General features: G+C 43.4%; 1 protein-coding gene across 1 annotated transcript; it reads left to right on the plus strand.

The window, feature by feature from the left end:
* The first annotated feature begins 2,104 nt into the window (after positions 1 to 2,104).
* LOC309349294 (beta-Ala-His dipeptidase-like) lies at positions 2,105 to 22,712 on the plus strand. The gene is made up of 12 exons (XM_081875109.1): positions 2,105 to 2,258; positions 10,098 to 10,220; positions 11,825 to 11,968; positions 12,242 to 12,404; positions 13,024 to 13,112; positions 14,819 to 15,019; positions 16,972 to 17,056; positions 18,142 to 18,302; positions 18,425 to 18,589; positions 19,501 to 19,642; positions 21,432 to 21,579; positions 22,237 to 22,712. The coding sequence occupies exons 1-12, from the start codon at positions 2,211 to 2,213 to the stop codon at positions 22,325 to 22,327; spliced, it is 1,560 nt and encodes a 519-aa protein (XP_081731235.1). The 5' UTR covers positions 2,105 to 2,210; the 3' UTR covers positions 22,328 to 22,712.
* The last annotated feature ends 146 nt before the right edge of the window (positions 22,713 to 22,858 follow it).

Here is a 22,858-nt window from a genome sequence, read left to right on the forward strand (position 1 = left end):
CACAAAATAGAAGGCATGTTCCTTGGCCATTACCCACCTCACTTCAGGTAGGGAAGGGGGTCCCCCCAAAGCCCTCCACTGAACATCTTGGGCCAACTCATGTGGAGAAAGACAGCCCTCCAGGCACCAGATTTCTAAGCTGTATAGGGATTTAAAGATGAGAAGCAATATCTTGAGTTGTATACTGGTAGGTGCTGCAGTTGTTTAAGACAAGCAAGAGGTATTCCGTTCAAGCAGTCCTAAGGCTGAATTCGTAATCATACCATATTTTGGTCCGCCTGCGAGAGCTGACCTGTGCACAAGCAGCCAAGAATGTCACCGGAGCATATCCATAATTGAATTAGCTCTACTTCGGCAGGGTTGTATTTTAGCTGATGCTCTAACCAAAGTTAGTGTAATATGTCTCAAGCTGTTGAACTGACTGGTTGCCAAAGGCACTGTTGAAGTGAATCTGACGTGCTCTCCAGATGTTGCTGGACTACAAATCCCATCATCCTTGACCTCTGGCCATGTTTGCTGGCTTTGATGGAAGCTGGAGTATAACAACACAGGGGAAGCCACAAGTGCCCCCCCCCCTCTGAAGGGTAAAATGCTTCATATTCAGGAACTGCATGTGCAAAGTGCAGTAGCAGTGTGTGAGTGGGCAGAGTGGCATGGATAAGTCAATGGGGAGTCTCTGGACCCCTACATCTTGGACCCCAACCCCTCATCCTTGGTGCCTACTCACACAATCCCCAGGGCTTTTTTTCCATCTCAGGTGGACACCATTGTCGTAAGAGAACAAGGGAGGCATTTGCAGTGTGTTCCAGCACCTCTTTTTCTAGAAAAATAGCGCTGACAATCCCTACTTTGGCAAATGGCAGTGTTGCCATCAGAGGGCACTCCTACCCCTGTTGTACCTTGCCGGCTGCTACTGGCAAGGTACAATGTCCATGTGGCTTCAATTATGGCCTCTAAATACATGGCACACATTGGGTCACCAAGCTTCTGTGGGTCTTATCTACTCTAAAGTAAATCTAGTTCAGTTCAATATGACTTACTCCAAAGTAAGCGTGTTTGCAATTGCGGCCTAACCAAGGCTGTCCTTTTATGGAAGATGTATGAGTGGAAATGTTTGCTGGCTATCAAGAAAAAATGCTGTATCTGCTCTACAGTTACTTTCAATCTATGAGGTGAATACATTCGATTAAAATGTAATGAATTTGTGATTTAATGCTTATGGTTTTTTGTTTTTAAAAAAAGTGGTGGTGGTTTTTCAGCAGAGGCCAGGGATTCTTTAGTTGTGATTCCTGCCTTGCAGGGGGTTGGCCCAGATGACTCTTGCGATCATGTCCAGCTCCACAGTTCTGTGACAGGAATTGTTGACTAAAACACTTGCTCATTAATAAAATTATTCTGGGAATCTAAACCATTTGTCAACCAACATATAAAATGTACCGTATATTGAGAGAGATTAATGAGAGAGATTCTCAGCAGCTAGCCTGATTGTGCTATTATGTATTACCATGTTGACCTGTGAACCTTGGAATACTAAGGTGAGTTTGCTTCAGTATTGGTTTCAGTGCTCTTTCTGCTGTGAATTTTTGTTGCAAAAGCTGCTTAAAGTGTTTGCCAGAGGCATATGATGCTGGTGCATTAGGGCTTTCTATTTGATCTGTTGTTGTTTTTCCTGGAGACCGCTCTTCATTCCCATAATCTTCTATCCTCAAAGACTGAAACGTAAGAACAATGTGAAATTGTTTCTTATAATTGTTAATGTTGCTTTATATCAATTTTTGAATGCACTTCAAGTGTCCATGTCCCAATAAGGCTTCTGTATCAAAATGATGGCCAAGTCAAAGAAAACACTCAACTTTGGGGAGGCTAAATGGGTCCTCGCCCCTCTTGCAGGTGTATTTACATAGAACAAACAAGAGATGGCCTTAAAAACAGGCAGGGGTTGAAGAACAGGAATGAGAGACGCAATGTTTTAGGAACATTTATTTTGAAGCTTGAACATAGAATGTTGGCCCCTTTCCTTATAAAACAAGGGAGTGTGTCCAGTTGCCTTTGTTGACATGTCCTTTGTCCTGCTCCCACATGGAGTTAAGAATGTTTTTTAAAAATCAACAAATAAAAAGACAGGGTGGGATTGGTTTTATAAGAAAGCTAGCAGAAACCTGAAAGAAGATCCGCAGTCAGGACAGGAGACTGAAATAGTATTGCTTTGTATGCTGAACCGCCAAGCGGCTTCTTTGCTGTCAGAACTCCTCATCATGGTATGTCGTCTTTAAGCTCCATACCTGGGGTTTAGATATAGAACAGGGATGGGAAATCTGTGGCCCTGCAGAAGTTACTGGATTCCTTCTTCCATCAGCCTCAGCCAGCATGGCCACAGATCAAGGGTGATGGGAGTTGTAGTCTGACAACATCCAGGTCACAGTTTCCTCATTACTAGTGTAGACCATCTGGGTGCGAAATTTGAAATATTCACCTTGTATGCTATCAAAGGAGTCCATCCTCTCTGTCTCTATGTCTCTCTCTCTTCCGCATGTATCATCCTGAATGTATTTTTGTGAAAGTGTACCAGAACTAGATTAGTAATTAGTTGAAGTGTAATAATAGTTGAGCCTCACTTTCTTGGGCAACTTCCTATCGAGTTTGAAGGAAAGTGCTGTGTAAGTATTTATATATTTATATTATTGCTTATAGCAGTACCTTTTCATGGGCCACATGGCTCTGTGAATGCTGATGTTAACTGAAAGCAAAGTATTAATCACTCTTAAGTGAACAGGGTGATTATTTTGCTCAGCAAAATACTCAGCATATTTTGATTTGTACAACTTTTTGGTGTTACTTGAGTAATTAAAATACGAAGGGAGGGGCACACACCTGATCCAGCTCTTGTTATATACAGCAAGCAATGGCCTCAGGCAGAGAAGTGTGTCCCCGTGTGCACCAAACATAACGTAAGGTCAAGACAATGAGGTCTGGATAAGCATTGTGATGCAGATGTGCAACATTCATGTGTGAGTGCCTCTTACATGGGGGTCTCTCACTGGGCTGGGGTAATTTAAGGTGCCTACCCCCTGTCAATATTTTGCAGGAGAGATTCACGTGCATACTGGGGCTTTAGAGTGGTGTATTTAAACGGGGTTACGTGATCTGTTGCCCTAGTGCAACAAATCCACTTCTTTTCTTTTTGAAGAATGACGTTTGTGGTTTGGAAAGTGACTGAGAAATGCACTGAAAATGTGGGATGAACAAATGATTAATGAAAAGACTTGAAGTCTTATTGCTACTACTGAATCTTTACTGGGTTCTCAATGTTTTTTCCAGTGCTGGGTTTTAATCAGTGTTCACACATTATCCCAAACACAGTGTGGACTTTGGGCTTTCAAATTTCAGTGGTGCCCTGTGTGACACCAGAATTTGGTGCCCGCCTTCCATTTTTCCATTGGTGCAGCACCCTTTGCAGCACCTTCTTGGCTCTGTCCCCAATACGGGTGAATCTGTCACATTCCTCCAATACAGATGTGTCCGGCTTCTCTTGATGTTTCTCGTGCCTGAGTCATTGGATACCTACTGCCAGCTAGAGCAGTTCCCCAAATGTGGCCTGCGGACCAAAAGCTTTGGCGACGTCACCTCTGGAATTGTGAAGACCACGTGAAATATTATTTGATCACATTAAATATTCTTATGTTGTTTTTTATTGTATTACCATTTAAATTCCATTTTTTCCCCCCACGGGAGGTGGGGGCAGCATGGGAATCGCTGTTAGGGTGATCAGTACTGAGCTGGGTGACCCAGATAGTCTGAGGCTTCTTCCTGTGTTGGACAAAAACAGAAAACACAGAATATAGAGAAGCTAAGAAAATGCTGCTCCTTCCAAGGCTTAACAATGTAATCCATTTTTAGGTTAGTCAGGGTGAAGGTGACTACCTCAGGCACTCCAAAACCTACATCTTTGAGCAGTGTGGGGTAGATACTGTATGCACTTGACCAGGGCCGGATTTAGGTTTGATGAGGCCCTAAGCGACTGAAGGTAACGGGGCCCTTTATATGTCCAGCTGTCCTTTGTCAACAACAAATTGTCTCCTTGTTGTGTTGAATATACAATATATGGTAATTTATGGACCTAAAGCCATTTGCACATGTTGCCATGCAACCAGGCCATGCACAATGTAGGCACCCTATATATAGAAATGAGCAAACCAATATTTTAGGGAGCAGGCTAGCAGGTGGGGCCCATTACTTATGCAGTAGGAGCCTACGCAACACAAAACACTGTTGCTATATGTAGGTTTTACTTTATTTGTTTTTTATCTTATATTTTGGAAATGTAGATTAAAAAAATATATATTTCAGTTTTTGTGGGGGCCCTAAGCTATAGCTTGTTTAGCTTATATGTAAATCTGGCACTGCACTTGATACGTGTATGTGTCTTCCCCCCCCCCCCCCCAGTTGTTGCTGCTCCTCAGTCGGCCAAATTTCTTGGGCGGGCTCTGATACTTCCTCGGAAACCTATGCAGTTCAGTGGAGCTTGTTCCCACTGGGAAGCGGATAAAGGCTTGCAGCCCGTTTCTCAGCCGAAGGCAGCCGCCTTTCCCAAGGCCGTCCCTGCCTGAGGGCTCCCTGGGCTCCGCCTGCCTACGGACCTGTTCATAAGGCTCTCTGCCCAGCCGGACACCCGCAATGACAGCGGCGCATCTCCGTCCGTCTCGAGCAAGCCCTGCGCTTGCGCGGCCTCCTTTCCCCAACGCGAGGCGGCGGGAGCCAATCGCAAGCGGGGAACAGCCAGCCGCGCCAGGCTTCGGTTTGTGATTGGAGGATCGGTTTCTATTTAAGGCTCCCGCCTGAGTAAGTGCCGCATTCTCTCTCCGGGCAAGTTCCCTCAGAGGCATCGAGCTGCTTTTCTCTCTTTCTCGTGCAGCAACTTCGTAAATGGTATTGAGGGGTGTAGGAATGAAAATCACGACAGACAAGTAGTGGGTGTCATGAGGCGTCTGCCGGGGAAGTCCCGGGAACTCTCTTTTATTGAATATTACAAACATTGCCACAGGTGTGCTTGTGGCTGATTGGTTGATACAAACACAAAGAAACTTAATGCTGATTGGTTAACATACATACAAGGCGGGAATTACATGTGAGGGGTGGGAATTACATGTGAACATTAATCACCGGTAGATTAAAGGCTGGGAAACGAGGTTGGGACTAGACAGGCATGAAACCTCCTAATTAATAATAACTAAAGATTAATATGGCATAAAACAATTACTAATGATTGATCATAACATGAAAGAATACAATAATCAAGTTCTATAGATGTGGTCAGCTATGCATGGAGAACAAGTCACCATGAACTTAAGGTGAACTGAGCGATGAGAGAATGTCTTGGTGTTTGGAACAGGTTCGTACAGTGTGTGCAGAAACAGAGAAAAGATTATAAGCGAGAGTTCCCAGAATGCAAGAGAAAAGAAGCAATGCTTCCCATAAGGCCACAGTTATGTGTAGAAAGAGAACGATGCAATGCTTCCCTATAATGCAACAGTTATGTGCAGAGGGAAAACTTCCCTTTATCTCCCCCTTTCTTTTCTTTTTTGCGAGGCGTACTGGGTAAGGCAAAAATATTTCGGGATTAGTGGTGTGCCAGCAAATGCCCAAAATAAGTTCGCCAGGGAGGATGGGACAGAAGATACTACGAGATACGTGGTTTGCCAGCGCATGCTCGAAATAAATCTGCCCATTTCTCCCCTTTGGTTTACTGTTGGTGTTGCCATTTCGCAAGATAAGCAGCAAGGATTTTATTGGGTGGCTGAGGGGGAGAGAGAAGCCGAGAGAAAAGACTTATGAGGCCAGGAATGCATTGGAGGAAGCAGCAAAACAAAATTAATATACATATAATAACAATGGCATATTGAAAAAGACTACGAAGCCAAGTAAAGTTTGGCAGCCAAGCGGTAAGCCACTGGGTGAAAGAATCCCAGAGGCCGGAGAATTCAACATCTTGTTTAATGTGGTGTGTAAGATTTTGCAAATGGGAGATTTGTTTTTGGATGGCCTTAGAATTGTCTGTGATATTAAAGCAGCACATGTTTTCCACTTGTTCGCATCCGTAGTGATGGAGCATCAATAGGTAATCGATAGCAGCGCGGTAAGAGTCCATGACGCAATTCCCTCTGTTCTTTATTCAAAAGGTGAAGAGCTTGTGAAGTAGAATTCAAGGCTTTTGCTGTGGAGCAAGCTAAAGAGTTAATATTCCTGCTATTTCGTACAGCCAATCCAGGGACTCCTAAAAAAGAGACAGCTAAAAAAATATATTCAGATCTGCTAGGGAGAAAAACAAAATCGTTACAATCATTAGTCAATTCCACAGAGCGGCGATATCTAGAGCGGGACAAATGATGCTTTTTGTCACTGGTCCATTGTTCCACTCATACAAAGATGGTGGATTTCCAGTTGAGGGGGAATGCAAGCTTACTCATTAAATTGAATGGTAGCTTGTAATTGTTGTAATAGGTCTCTGCCCCACAGATTGAGGTGGATTTTCAGCACACAAGGCTGAATATATGCAATGGTTTCAGAGCTATCAGGCAGAGAAACAGGCAGCCATTGTACGCTTTTGGAAGAATTTTGTGGGCCACCCACACCCCAGACAGCAGAGGCAGACTCAAGGGGCCACGTGGGGTCCCAACAATTACTGGAAATTACAGAAACGTCTGCGCCAGTGTCAATCAAGCCTTCCAGAACTCTGCCATTAATTTTATACTTACGAAGAATTTTTTGGTCACCGATCCTCTGGATTACAGCTAATAACTGTGGAGAGAGAGAAGAGAGCTGGTGCAAATTACTATCCATAATAGAAGCAGTAGGAGGGGTAGGAAGCACTACCAAATGTGCCCAGGAGTCACCCTTTTTTAACTGCATGGGCATATGGCTCCAAAGTTGAAGCATTATTGTGCCCACATAGTCAGGATCCAAGGCTGCAGGAATAACCATGATTCCTTCTTTGGCTGCAGAAGATTTCGGCAATATCAAGCCTGCGACTTTGGGAGGTAGTGGCCCTGACAATTGGGTGGGCATGAGCACGATTTCACCTGGTAAAACAGAATCTTTGGATTCCTGATTAATTAAATCAATGGTGAAATCTGAAGGTGTCTCCTTAGGAAGAGCGTCAATGGTGGGAGCTGACGGCAATGGGCCCTCTAATTCTCGTGGCCCGAGGGCGGGGCCAGCATGGAGTTTCCCGAACTCCTGCACTGATTAGCCCAATGATAGCCTTTACCGCATTTCGGGCATTTTTTGGAAGGTTTAGCCTTATTGGCATCACCATTCCTGTGCGCCCCACCGCCAGGTGCCCTGCATTCTTTTGCAAAATGACCAGGGCGCTTACAATTAAAACAGTTACCAGTTGGCTTATTGCCAGCCTGGATGGCACCGGCAAGCAAGGACATGGCATGGCTCTGGCTTCCAATGTCCGCACAAGATTGAATCATCTGTGCCAGATCATATTTAGGACGATTAATGACAGACTGCAAAGCCTTCTTACAATCGGTGTTTGCATTTTCAAAAGCCAATTTTTTCATCAGTTCATTCTGGGCTGTAGTATTATCAACCTGCCTGGTGACTGCTTCTTTCAATCTATCTATAAATTGATGGTAGGGCTCTGAATGCTGTTGTTTAATATTAACAAAAGAGCTCAGCGGCTGCCCTGAGACAGGGACTTTCCGAAAGGCGCGCTGTACACAAGTCGCGGTGCGGCTAAAATGTGCAGGCGTCAGCGTCGCCTGGGCTGTTATATTGTCAAAAGGACCGGCACCATAAAGTTCATTAGCTGTATGCTGGGCATCAGACAGGGCTGAAGCACTAAGCCGAAATTCACTATCAAAAACAACATACTGGGCTGGTGAGAGCAACATGCGCATTAAATCCTTCCAGTCTTGGGGCAGCATGGTATAACCAGACGCAATCCCCTCCAGCATCCCTGTGACATAGGAGGATTTTAAGCCAGAATCAGCGATGGCCCTCCTCAATTCTCTCAGTACAGAATAAGGAAGGGTTTCATAAAACACCTGTTGTTGAGCATTTCCTGCGTTTGCATAGGTGATAGGGAAGACAGATGGCATTTCCCCCGCCCACTCAGATTCTTCCTGCAAGGACAAAAGCCCCTTCTGTCTTGCCTGAGAAAGTGCAGCACGCACGGCTCCAGTAGGAGCAGGCAAAGAAGGAGGGGGGGAAAGGGGGATGGGGGGGTGGGAGCAGGTTGAGATGGATGAGAAGCAGGGGGGGGTTTGCCGGGCTGCGAAGGAGAAGGAGGCAGAAGCTGTGGAGAAGGGGTCTAAAGCGGCTGCTGCCCACCGGTCAGGTCAGGGCTTCCACGTGCTGTGCTCTTTTGCCGTCGGGAGCGTCTTTGGCACTCGCATTTTTGTGTAGTCCACGAAGTCCAAAAGCAGCTGCCCAGAGGGATTGCTCAAGGTGCTCACCCTTTCGCTCCACACAAGGGGCGAGGGCAGCCCAGCCAGATGGCGGTGTATAAATAATAAAATACTTATAAGTATGCTGCTGCTGCTGCTGCTGCTGCTGCTGCTGCTGCTGCTGCTGCTGCTGCTGCTTGACAAGGGAAGAGACTCCCATGAGAGGTGATGGATTCTCCTTCCTTCGATGTTTTTAAGCAAAGGTTGGATGGCCATCTGTCGTGAGATTACTGCATTTCAGGGGGCTGGGCTAGATGACCCATGGTGTCCCTTCCAACTGACAAAATGGATTTAAATAGGGGCGAATGTAAGGCTCTGGACTTAGGCAGGAAGAACCAGCTGCACAAATATAAGATGGGGGACACTTGCCTTGCCAGTAGTACATGTGAAAAGGATCTAGGGGTCTTAGTAGACCACAAGCTGAACATGAGCCAAACAGGACTCTCTATTCTCGGGAGAATAATGTAAAAAGGAAAAAAAAAAAAGACACTCTTAAGATAGTGATCTTCTTACAATTGGAAGTCAGGGGCTTTTTTCTCTAGAGATCAATGGGAGCGTCTTTATCCTTGCACTGTGTCCTCATCCAGGAATCAATAGGCTGATAACTGTATAAGCATAATGAATCTGCTCCACTCCTTGCTCTGTATTTGTGCAGGGACTTGCTGTGTCAGAAAAAAAAATTAATCAATTTTAACTTATCAGGAGACCCCTATCTGGGTACTGACCAGACCCAGGTTTGTGCTGTTTTAGCAAACTTGCTGTGTGATGTACCTTTGGACTCTGTGTGGAACATGATTATACCTCCTTCCTCCCAGAACCTAATTCTCAACTCTGGGAGACACAGATTAGAAAGACTACAAATGTGTTATCTCAGCACCCTTGTACTATGAATTCTAGTATACTTGATAATTGAAGCTGTACATTTTTATTTTGCATTGCCAAGAAGCATACTGCTGGAGTAAGAATATGCAAGGCTTTTAGAGTTATAGAATGTTTTGGCTTTTCCCTGTAATTTAATCATCTGCCAAAGCTATTTATTGCCTGATATATGAAATATGGTCCTTGAAAGAAATTAAAACATTAGAAGCACTGTTTGAATTGGGCCACCACCAACCCCTTTCTTTTGAAAGTGAAATATGACTTATGAGTATATGTCCTTGAGTAGATGTTTTTACATGCTTTCACCTTTTGGTGAAAATCCATGCTGAAAGACTCATGCACATAAACTTTACTAGGGCGGTTATGGTAGAAATATTGCTAAATCGTCTTCATTTTTACTGTGTGTGTTGAAACAGCATGTGCGGATAACCTTCTTTGGCCCGAGGGCTGCATTGTCTGCTTGTAACTCCTTCAGGGACTGCATGTGGCAAAAAATCAGTCATGGGTACTAAACGCTCTTGCAAATGCACAGGGGAAAACCATTACCCATCACTACCTCAGGGCGAAACCCAGCCCATGAACCAACAATTTGCCCTCTCTGTGTTAAAAGCAGTCCAGATATTCCTCCTCTTCTTGTCTTTTCCATTCTGTAACAGTAGCATGTGGATGGCAGGCCATACAGTCAACAGTGCATTCAGTCTATTGTGCTGCATGTGCTTGAGGGTGCTCTTTAACACGCCGAACCTTGTCTCTCACCACCTGCAGGTCTTCCATATCTTCCTCGTCATGCTGCTCTCTGGTGTGGGCAGCTCCTCTGTTTTAAATTCCACATCGTTGGAGGACCAGCTTTTCCAGTACATTGACGACCATCAAGAAAAATTTGTTCAGGTAGAAGCAGCGCCAAATGTGAACTCTGCTAGCAAAAAATGCGCCACTCAACCCCACTGTTCCTTACTTGGAAGCAATTCCTTTTATATAACAAGGTTTACTGCCAGTCGAGTTTGCATAGGATAACAGCGCCAGCTTGAACCACAGAGCAGAGAGTAACCTCCTCTGCCTCTTTTTTTCCAATTGCTCAGCTAGGCAGTTACTTCGTTACCAAGGTGCTTGGTGTTTATAAGCAAGGTTTGACAAAAATGTTGTTTTTCCTCTTTCCTTTGGCAACACCAAATGATACCAACAGGCAAGGCATAGGTACTCAATGGTACTTTGTTGCACAACACCACAGTTTATAAATAACCCTGTTTATAAATAACCCTTCTAGGGGCAAACTAGATGTGGTATTTTGCAACATTTCCCCATTCAAGTATGAAGAAAGAATCATAGAGTTAGAAAGGATCCAGAGGGTCATCTAGTCCAACCCCCTGCAACACAGGAATCTTTTGCCCAGTGCGGGGCTTGAACTCACAACCATGAGAATAAGCCTCATGCTCTACTGGCTGAGCTACCCTAAATGAAGTGGGGTTCTATTTTTTTTTAATAACAAAAGGCACATTCATAGGCACATTCACCCCTAGGCTTTACATGCCCACACACTGACATCACAGATACTTTTCTCTTAGTACCCCAGGCAGGGAAGAGAATTTTACAGAGCCACATCTATATTTTTTTGTAAACACAGGCTCCCCCACCCCATCTTTTAGACCAGAACGTAGCAGAGATGTAACTAAACAGACAAAGCTGTCCCCATTGTGAGATTTTGACCAGCTTCGGCCCATCTGAAGCTGATACAGGCTCGTCTTATCTTGAGCCCAAGCAGAGTAATCCACACAGCAGAAGGATAAGCAGTATGTGCCACATTCTTAACTTTATTTCCACTCTATGCTGAGAGAATACAAACATGCATCTTGCCTCTGAGAGAGCAGAGAAGCATCCGTCTCTCTAACAAAGAAACTGAGAGAACAGTGAAAAACAGGAAACCAGTGTACGTCACATCCAGTCTCCCATTCCCGTGGGAATCCAACAGTAACTTGGACTGTGGAATGCAGAACAATGTATTGCAAAACAATACCCTTGTGACTGCAGTTGCTGCTCAGTGAGGGAAATAGAAACCAACACCCATCACTATTAGTTTGGCCCTGAGAATTAAGTTAACTGCACTTGCATTACCTGTTGTGTTCATGGGTGTTCCTGAAATCAGACAAAGGCTATCTAACAATACAGAATGAATGCAATTGCATAATCCAAACAAAATTTCAGGATAGAGAAAATGGTGTGGGTGGACATCCTTATTGCTGCTCTGATTCTTCCATGCTTCCTCTTAAAAAAGGAAGATTTTATAGTGACGGGTCCCTTAGATGTAATTAGAAGGAAATAGGATTTACCAAGATGGATTACCGCACCTTTAATAGTGGTCCCACTCAGAGGCCATTTCTATCTAATTACTGAATTCTTAAATAGGAAGGAAAAAATGACCGCACAAGCAGTTGTTCATTTAAAGCTTTATATGACACTTCATAACACCATGCATGATCACTGTTTTTTTATTTCAGACTCTTAAGGAATGGGTAGCTGTGGAGAGTGATTCCATACAACCAGCGCAAAGATCAAAAGTGATACAAATGGTAGAAATAGCTAAAAGTCGTCTCCAGGACTTAGGAGCAAATGTGACGTTGGTCAATATGTCCGTCCAGCAGGTAACAAGGGGTTTGAGGTGGGAATATATCAGTTTTCCGCTTATTCCTCCTCAGCTGCAGCTCCTCGTGCAGTACACATCATGGTGGGGTGGGGGGTTGACCTTCAAGCTGCGATAGTGCGAAGGCAAGGCTGGTTCAGAAGACGCATTCCATGAGCAAGAAGGATTCTGCTCATGATTATTTGGTTCCAAGCCTTTGTTTCAAAACATAATGCCTTCCTGTTTTCCTAAGGTTTTGAATTTAATGGAGCAATGCCTCACTATACCCCTGCAGGTACTTGATGGCAGAAATATTTCATTACCTCCTGTCATTCTGGCAGAGCTTGGAGAAGATCCACTAAAGCCCACTGTGTGTTTTTATGGACATGTGGATGTGATGCCTGCTAAAAAGTCGGATGGGTGGGAAACAGATCCCTACGTATTGACTGACATTGGTGGTATGTACACCACCATTGCTTTTGACACAGTTATTTTAATGTTGTATGCATTTCACACACCCACACACCCCTTCCCCAACTTCGTTTCATAATTCAGCTTCTGCTTAATGGTGTTACCTGAATTGCTGGAAGAGATCTTTTGATGAAGGGCGGTATATAAATTTCATTAATAAAATCAGATGTTGTGGGTTAATGGTCTCATGAAAACCCAACACGTTTACGCTCCCCCCTCCCCATTTCTCTCCTAAAAGAGGTCACCATTGATTACCAAAGCCATCTTCGGAGCTAAATCAAAGCTTAAACCCAGAGTAAAATGAATGTGGGTAATCTGCTTCCTCTTGTGAACCGCTCTGAGACCTACAGGGATTGGGCAGTATACAAATTTAACAACAGCAACAACAACCATACCTGGAGTTGAGCCACCCTTATTCCCTTGAGCATTGTTTGACGGGTAGTGAAGCTGAAGAGAGTATAGTAAATTCATGACAGAGGCAAGAGTCAGACCAGGGACTTCCTAATTCATAGCTTAGTCTCTTCGTTGTTGTGTTGTACCATTTCAGTTCTACCCTTAGTATTATCAGAAGTTTAAAAGTTTAATACGAGCTTTCTTTATCTGGAGGGAACCTTTATGGGCGTGGAGCAACAGATAACAAAGGACCTGTCCTAGCCTGGATACATGCAGTGAGTGCATTCAAAGAACTAAGAAAAGTAAGTCAAATAAAAAAGTATGCTGTTACCAGATTTGCTAATACAGTGGATGCTCGGAATGCGAACGTGATCCGTGTGGGATGCACGTTCGCAACCCCAAGCGGCACATCAGTGCACACGCAGGTTGCGATTTGGCGCATGCACAAAGTGCGATTTAGAACTTCTGCGCATGGGCGACTGCCAAAACCTGAAAGTAACCCGTTCTGGTACTTCCAGGTTTCGGCGGTCCGTAACCTGAGAAAACGCAACCTGAAGCGTCTGTAACCCGAGTTATGACTGTATGCCAAAGGCATACATGGCTGTGATCTTTTGAACTTTGCTGGACAGTTTGGACACCACAGACCTTGTTTCGAGCCTGATTACATTCAGACCAACACTGATTAAATTCAGAGAATCTAGCAGTAATCACCTTGTATGAAAATCTGAAGTGGAGACTTGAAGACTAGGAAGGGTGTAAAACACTAGAGATCAGATCTAAGAGAACTAGAATTGGACAAGAACTGTGAAATCAGAAAGTTAGAAAAAAGTGAGAGTTGAGACATGGATATGATCTGGCCTGCTGTAAGGTAACTGCAGAGAAACAAAAAGAAGGGGGGAGGATTTTCACTGCAACATGGCAGTACACTCTCACAGCCAGGGTAGAGTTGGTGTTCCAAGAGTCACAATTTTCTTGGGTTGTTGGGAGAAAACAGGGTCGGGGTCTCCTCCTAAATGGAGACCACCACCAGCAGTCTCTCCCCTCAAGCCTCCCCTAATCCACCAGGACCCTCAAGAGCCTCCCTTCATTTTTAAGTATCTCCTTATGTTACTTTGGGTTCTGCTGAGCTTTCTTATTCTAGTAAAAGGAAGCAGGAATGAAAACAAAAATCTGCTAGCTAGTGCCTTGTCCTGACTAGCTCCAAAAAGAAATATAATAGACATGATAAAGAAGCAGCCAGGCTTTATGGGATTTTTGAAACAGAGCAGCATGGTGCAGCGTTTAGGATGCATTCTGAAAAGCTGAACAAGGCATCTTAGGGCTCATGCCACACTTCCGGTTCTTCCATGATTTCTAGGCATGGGTCCGAGAGCTTTTTCTATTGTCCTGCTGCTTTCCCCAGGAAATCCTGCTGCTTATTTCTGAATCAGAACAAACGCCAATCCGCAGAAAGCCTGACTGACGTTTGTTCTGATTCAGCAGTAAACAGGAGGCCCGAAAGTCATTACATAACAAAAGGGTGAAGGTGAAGAACAATCATAGGAGATCATGAATCACTTCAGTTAAATTTCCCACTACAGATGTAAGGCAAACACCCTCATGCATCTTAGCCAATCAAATTTGTATTTTTATAAGGTGACCCTGTCTCTTCTGAAAAGGACAGGCTTAGATTTCTCAAGAAATGCAAAAGAGGACATTTGTCTTAATCAAGGAAGGATATTCTTGTGGGACAGAATCCAGTTACTCACAAGGGATGATTAATGGCCGCTCTTGATTTGGGTAGAGAAATGAATCAGCAGCCGAATGCACATTGTTCCAAACTGGGTGCATATGTGTCAAGGAACAGCCATCAGCACCCCGGCCACTGCATCCTGCACTCATTGTTATGATCGTCTGCGTAGAACACATTACAGTAGTTGAGCCCAGAGGTAACTGGACAAAAAATTAGAATTGACTTTTTACTGAGAGTGCATTTTCCTTCAGGTAACTTGACATTTTTTGTTTTTAGGACTTGCCAGTAAACCTCAAGTTTCTTATTGAAGGCATGGAAGAAGCAATCTCCATTGGACTAAAAGAACTGCTTGAAAGAGAGAAAGAGCAATTTTTCTCCAATGTTGACTATATTGTGATTTCAGATAATACTTGGCTCAGCACGGAAAAGCCAGCTCTTACGTATGGGACTCGGGGAAATGCCGGCTTCTCTGTGGAGGTAAAAGGGTAATAATGGAGTCCCATGTCCTGGCCCACCTCAGCTAAAGAAGGCACTCGCCTGATAGTTAAGTCTTTATCGACAGAAGAAGCACTTTCAGCAACTTCCGCAGTGCTCCGGATGCACACACTTCAGGCCACTAGGCAGCTCTCCCTCATATCTGTGCCCAGTGGAGCAGTTGCAGCAACAGTGAGAACCTGCTCCTCTGCTGGCTTGTATACCCTCCCCCTGATGGGTTGCGCACCTGCAACCAGAGACTTCTCCTTCATGGAAGCTGCCACTGCTCTTCTTGCTTCAAGCCCCTCCTGCTTCGAGGATACAGTGGGGTGGTGGAAGGTGGGGAGTCTACTGACCCATCCATCACCAGAACAACCTCCTCTTCTTCTACCACATACTGCCTGTCTTTCTCCCTGACTCTTCCTTCTTCCCCTTTCCTGGCTCTTGCCTTGTGGGCAGTGCCAAATCCTATATATCACTGGCCCCCTCTCCTGGGTCATTCCCTGATCCCCGGTCCCCTGCCTCTGCCCCACACTCTTTGGAGTCCTGCCAGTCTCTGACATCATATGTATCTAAAACATTATTTTTCTGGCTTTGATGTTAGGTAGAAAGGATGCAAATTGTGCTACCGATAGAGCATTCCTTCCACCCTTTCTCCCACTTCTATTCCCCCTTTTAATTGATATTCCAGTACACTTAATCATCGCTGCTAAGGTCATAGTCGCTGTCTCCTTCACTTATATCAAACATTTATTTTGCAAAAACAGGAAGTGCCTGGCACTGTCCAGGAATTTGTAGAATAAAAATACACTGCAATTTTAAAATGGATAGTATACTTTGTGAGTTTGGACCAGTCATGCCACAAACTGGGAGAGGTCATGCAGAAGTCACATTTCAGTCCACCATCTTGATTCAAAATGGTGCCCGGCATCCAAACAGTGAAGACCACCACCTCAGGAGCCTTCATGCTGAGAGGTGGCCAAAACTATGTCAAAACCCAAATTAATGCTGAAGTGATGTTTTGGTCCACCATCTTGATCCATAATGGTGTCCAGTATCCAAACAGTGACAAAGTCTGCTCACACCCTGCATCAAGAACTATTGTGTCAAGTTATCTCAAGAGACAGCCAAACCTATGCCAAGAAACAGTAACCAAAGTCACATTTCAGCCTGTCATCTTGAATCAAAATGGCATCCAAACATTGACAAAGAATGCCACCCTCACCTCAGAAACCCTTGTGCCTAGTTTGGCAATGATACCTTGAGTGGCATCCAAATGTACAACCAGACAGACAGGCAAACTACTTTCCAAAATGTATAACAGATAGATGATAGATAGATAAATACAGGAGTACTAATCATGCTGATGCAACCCAGGAGACTTCTGGTGGAGATAGTAGTATTTGCATAATTCTTCTTTCACAGAGATAGCTGTGTGTGTGTGTGTGTGTGTGTGTGTGTATATAAAACACATTCCATGTTATCTTGGGGTTCATCCATGCTGTCGTTTAATGCAGATAGTAAACTTACTGTACCTCCATTAATTCTCCATCATCTATATGGCATTCTCATTCAAATTAACCCCTTTCCACACTTGCCTCTCCCACAATCTAGATTTTGTCATACCTAGGTAACTTTGAAAAGGAGAATCATGCAGGGCAACAGAAACAACTGGCCGTTCATATGTTGTTGATGTAATCCAGAGGGGCTGAATGTTAAAAGGAATCGATGCAAGATTTATGCTATATAAATAAAGAGGATGTAAGCTTCAGGTGCCAACATAAAAGGAATGTCAATACTACAAGCTTCAATCCTACTCAGAACTATGATGCTAATTCTGAGTAGGATTGGAGCTTGTAGTATTGACATTCCTAATTATGGTAATTCATTTCTATTATGCAAATTAAAACAATGATAATGTGTCGGTCGTGATGTTGTCTTCATGTTTAAATTAGGTACAAGGTGGCGAAAGAGATCTTCATTCAGGAGCTCTAGGTGGCATCATCCAGGAACCTATGTCTGATCTGATAGCCTTGCTTGGTAAAAATTCTGTTCATTTGTCTATATAGTCTTTAATCAGAAATTAAGGTCTGCAACAACTGATAAAAATGCTTGGTTTAGTTTTCATAGGCAAGTTAGGAATGTAGGATAGTCGAGTGGCAATTAATTGGCAAACCCAAGGTTTCTATAGATGAATATTCACGTGTTCATGTACACAAGACTGAGGACTCTCTGAGAACAGGTGGAGAAGTAGGGGCAGGTTATAGTAGCCAGGACTGAGGGTATTGCCAAATGTTCGTTCCTTTGGTATTCTCAAGTAACATAGTGGTAAACTGAGAATTATTTTATAAGGCACTAACTGTGGTGTTTAAAAACACTGAAGCGGCACCCTAATTGGACATGAAATTACATGCTGATTTTTCAGAATACTCATTGCATTTGCTGCGACAATTTCTTTGAACATTATGTTGCAGAGTTGCTTGAAACTGAATCACACCTGAAGGTTAAGTTGCTTTTGCTAAAGCTGGCATGTAATGCAAACATAAAATGACCAGACCATACTGCCTTTAATATTTTATGTAATTTTTCAGGATTAACAAATAGAGATATAAATTTCACCTAACAATAACAATTGTCCCCACCCCCTAATAACCCCTTGCCCAACACAATGGAAATCCTAAGCACACAACAGCCATTTGCAGAGATGGAAAAGATGACAGACGATCAGAAGAAATCCGTTTCAATTCCAGTTTACCCACACATAAGGCTGGCTATATCTAGGAAGGAAATATACTACTACTACTACTTCTGCTACTACTAATAATAAATATTTTCATTATTAGTATTTGGAATTATATCCCAGCCTTCCTCCTCAACCTCAACTTCCTTGGTTGGTTGGTTGTACTGGCCCACCGTGTGACTTCTTTTCCCCCAAAAATGGTTCTCTTTTGCTTTCTTCTGTCTACACCCAGACACAGCACAAATAGCACACAAGCCCATAGCATTCTGTCAGTCCTTCTCGTACAGGGTTAAGGGGGCCAAGGAGGGTCACACAGACAGATCTCATATGACTGAGCATGGAACAACAGCAATTGTGTGTTTTACAAAATGTGTTTGTTCCATAGACAGTCTTGTGGATTCATCAGGCCACATTCTGATTCCTGGAATTTATGATGGCGTTGATGATTTTACAGAAGAGGAGAAGAAGCTGTATGAGCCAATAGAATTTGACATAGAGCAATACAAGGTTGACGTCGGTGTGAAGAAATTTCTCTATGATACCAAGGTACAGTACTATCAATAGAAATTGAAAGCATGGCAGGACATCTAAAATAAGGGAATTGCAGAAAGATGTTGAGAGAAGCCATGACTGGCTAACTCCTATTTTTGTTTCATTATGTTTCTAAGGAAGAGATACTTTCACACTTGTGGCGCTTCCCATCTCTCTCTATTCATGGGATAGAAGGAGCTTTTCATGAAAAAGGGATCAAAACAGTTATACCATCAAGAGTCATAGGAAAGTTTTCAATCCGGCAAGTTCCTCACATGAACCTTTCTACTGTGGAATGTCAGGTAATGTTGGTTAAACACACTTGATTATGATTCAGCTTATTTGCACAACAGGTCCAGGCACTGCTTCAGCTCTTACATTTAAAGTAAAAAAAGGCATGTGATGATGTATTGTTATCCCACCAGTGAAGGTCAGAGACCCTGATTCCTTGACTTTCTCATTTTACAAATTAAGCACTGGAAGAGATAACATGGTCTGCTTGGTATTAACAGTTCACCTATGTAGAAGCCTATGTCCAAATATTTGCTTGCCTAGGCTGAAATTCACTTCCCTCCCCGTTTTGCTTTGGTCTCATGTCTCTTTAGGATTGACAGGTCACAATGATGCATTTGATGCTGACAGTGAGAAAGCCACAACTAACTGAATTCCACTGCCAATGTGAGCTTTCCAAACTGTGTGTTGTGACACATTAGTGTGCTGGCATGTTGCATAAACACTCCCCATGCTCCTCCCAAGGGTTGGAAAGGGGTTAGTTTAACCTCCGGTTTGCTAGTAAAACTGAATTACTGTGTTGCAAAATGATGCATGTCTAAAAAGTGTGTCACCAACATGAAAAGTTTGGAAAGCTCTGGTCTAGAGAGAGCAACCTCTTCCTTCAATCACCACAGCCCAGCTTCACTCCTCCTCCATAAATCTACTTCTGTGTAGAAGATGGAAGCTGGCCCTTATGTTGTCCCACACTGCCTCTTTCCCTGCATGAAGTTTGAGTCCCACCCCAGGCAAACTGATAACTATCTCTTCCCACAAAGAAGTTGGACTGCAAACTATTTAGTTCCCTGAGCAACCAACTACTCCATCCTGCCATACCAGTTCAATCAATTAGTGGTAGAGGGTTCACTGCTAACAAACACCATGGAATATAGATAATATAAAGACACCACAAACATTTTTATTGAAAACATTTTCTTTTCAGGTGAAACGGTATTTAGAAAATGTATTCTCTGAACGAAACAGCCCAAACAAACTGACAGTGTATGCTGAAGAGGGTGCATCGCCATGGATTACTAATATCAGTGATCCTCAGTATAAAGCAGCTGCAAAGGCAATCAAAAGAGGTTTGAAATGTTTTTTGAAATATATATATATTTGTTTAGAACATTATTTGACTTACACATGCTCATTTTCTGTCTCTCTAAAGATGTGAAATATGTGTAAAGAATAAAGCTTGAACACAACACATAAATTAGACTGTATCACATAATCTGAAATTAAAGTGTTCATTTAGCTTTGTCAACAAAAAGCGGGAAGGTTAGCTTTTCAAGTGCCAGATATTCCACTTTTTGTTAGCAGAAGCATGTTCTCCTATAGAACCTCCTGAAAACTTAATTTGCATCCCCTGGTGAAATTATTTTGTTTCAGACAAAAAAAGTGTGTATATGTCTATGTATGTATGTATGTGTATGTGAGTGAGTGAGTGAGAACGGGAAAATTACTTGACTTCTATCATTCTAGTTTTTTTCTGCCTCCCGTTCCTTCATGGAATTTTTAAACAATCCCCTTATCTTCCCTATATATGTAGTATCCCTTCATTTTCTTTTTCTTTTTTAATTATTCCCCTCTTATTAATGATTTTAGAGAAAATCAACCTATTTGGCCCTGCCATTCTGCCAAATCTATTCTGGTTTTCCAGTGTGTTTTTAATAATATTTATAGCTTCAAAAATGTTTATTATTATTATTAATTACATTTTCCTCCTGTCCTTCCTTTAAAAAAGCTCAAAGTGGCATAAGTGTGAGGTAGGTTAGGCTGAGAAATACTGTATTTGTCGCCCTATAGGACGCACTTTTCCCCTCCAAAAATGAAGAGGAAATGTGTGTGTGTCCTATGGGGCAAATACAGGGTTGCGCAGAGCTGCCTGCCCTCCCGGGGTCCACGCAGCTCTGCGCGACCCTCCGGTGCCTGGCGCCAAGCCGCGCCGGCCTCTAGAAGGTTGTGCAGAGCTGCCTGCCCTCCCGGGCTCCGCGCAGAGCTGCCTGCCCTCCCAGGGTCCGCGCAGTTCTGCGCGACCCTCCGGAGCCCGGCGCCAAGCCGCGCCAGGCTCCGGAAGGTCGCGCAGAGCTACCTGCCCTCCCGGGCTCCGCGCAGCTCTGCGCAAACCTCGGGAGCCCGGTGCCAAGCCGCGCTGGGCTCCGGAGGGTTGTGCAGAGCTGCCTGCATTCCGAAGCCTCGGGCACGCTGAAGAGCGCACCCGCGCTTCGCACAGCTGTCCGCAAGCCTGGGGAGACCGGCGCAGCTCCCTAGGCTTGTGGATAGCAGGCTGTTCTGGGGGCTGGGGTCGGGGGAAGCTCGGGCTTCCCCCGCGCCAGCCCCGTGCCTGGGGGGGAAATAATATTTTTTTCTCCCACCCCCCCAAAAAAACTAGGTGCGTCCTATAGGGTGGTGCGTCCTATGGGGCGAAAAATGCAGTAGCTTAATGCCATGGTAGACAACATCACAACTTTGCATGCCCACTATGACAACTGTCCTTCCCTTACCAAAAAAACCAAAACAAACCCAGAGATTCAACATGCAAACCTGTGTGCTGCATTAGGCCACTTTTGAAGGCATTCCAGAGGCAACTTTTCATGCCCTTCCCCTCAACCGAATAAGCTAGCTCTGCCACCACCATAACATATTACACACATAAGGCTGAAATGAAAAGGAAAAAAAAGCTTGTCAGTGTAATCAGCTCCAACTTGAAGAACAGGTACAGTTTGGGAGCTTGTACCATGGCGGATATAGCAGTCTGCTTAGGGCTACCTGCTGTGTAGATTTTTTTAACCACTACCACAACAGTAGAATTTCTTTAAACAAAAACCTAAACCAAGAGCACATTCTTCCCACTACCACTTCCATATGTTTCAGTTTTTAAGAAGGATCCAGATATGATTCGGGATGGATCAACAATTCCAATTGCTCAGATGCTTCAGGATATAACAAAGAAAAGTGTGATGATGTTTCCGATTGGAGCAGCTGATGATGGGGAGCACTCTCAGAAAGAGAAGATAAGCAGGTAAACAAGGTAGACTAATTCCATATAAGGCCCTCTTTATAGAGGGAAGTAAGGTATTTACACATTACCTAAACATTAATACATGCATAGAGCAGAGTTCCTAATTACTAGGAAAGCAGAATATTTGTACTTCTCTGCTTCAAAACAGGAGGGTTTTTTTTATCTCCATATGTTTAAAATATTTCCAAAGCACGTCAGAGTCTATAACCTGGCACATACAAAGTCCACAACACCCTTGTTGTTAGAAAAGGTTTAGAAATGGAATATGTCTACATCTGTCCCTCAAAATGGCAATGAGGAAGAGAAAAAATAGTGTCCTCACAACCCTCCCTGCACGCACACACAAATACAAGCGTGCATGTTTCTCTGTGGGAATGCATGTATATAAATAATGGCAAGACACGGATTCCACACTTTCCCTATCATTTCATGTAGTAGTCATTGAACAACCATCTGGTTTCATACTTCGGTTTACAATTCAGATAGTTCTTTGTTTCTGAAACATGCATGTATACAGTGTTCTATGTACCATCAGATTATATGTATATGTAAAATGTCCCTATGAGTTGAAGAAATGAATTTTGGGCATTTCACACAATATATCAACCTTAATATTTAGATTGTTTGACAGTTGCTTTTCTCTTCTTTCCCAATCAGAAAAAATTACATTAATGGAACAAAAGTGTTTTCCTCCTTTTTACTGGAGATCTCAAAGCTCCATAAGGAATTACTGAAAGGCTCCAAGTGACAACTGCAACTTCATGGCAGATCAAGTGCAGTTTGACTACTGGATTTGCAGTTCTGTTATGTATGGTTACAATTCCAGAAAAACATTAAAGGGCTCTTCCATAAGTTCAGTTCCAGGACCGGCAGACACTTGTCCTACCTCCCACCACCTCCATTATGAATGCATTTTGTCCTTTAAATCTGTGTTCCAATCCTTCCGATATCTCTTAACACACTTCAGAGCACAAATATACACTCATCTTAATACAGGTGGGCTGTTCACTGCTGTATGTTAATGATTGTTATTAATGTCTTATAAATCATTGTCAACTGCTTTGTGAGATGATTGTTCTGACAAGTGGTGTCCTATATAAACCTTATAATAAAATAAAGTAGGTCTGCTTCTATTACTACTACTACTATTATTATTTATTAAATTTCTATTCCAGTTTACAACATAAAAACAAAATACACACCGTAATAATGAACAATAACAGCAACCCCTCCTCACACAGATCAGAAGGCCATAGATTGTTTAATTAGCCAAAGGCCA

Source organism: Podarcis erhardii (genome assembly GCF_964252035.2).
Source record: "Podarcis erhardii genome assembly, chromosome: 8".
NCBI lineage: Eukaryota > Metazoa > Chordata > Lepidosauria > Squamata > Lacertidae > Podarcis > Podarcis erhardii.

Excerpts from the sequence above, each read along its gene's own strand:
- LOC309349294 (XM_081875109.1), top strand. The coding sequence starts at position 2,211 with ATGCTGAACCGCCAAGCGGCTTCTTTGCTGTCAGAACTCCTCATCATG. Across the intron at positions 12,405-13,023 it reads CGTATTGACTGACATTGGTG|GGAACCTTTATGGGCGTGGA; the intron begins GTATGTACACCA and ends CTTTATCTGGAG. Across the intron at positions 15,020-16,971 it reads ATGCCGGCTTCTCTGTGGAG|GTACAAGGTGGCGAAAGAGA; the intron begins GTAAAAGGGTAA and ends TGTTTAAATTAG.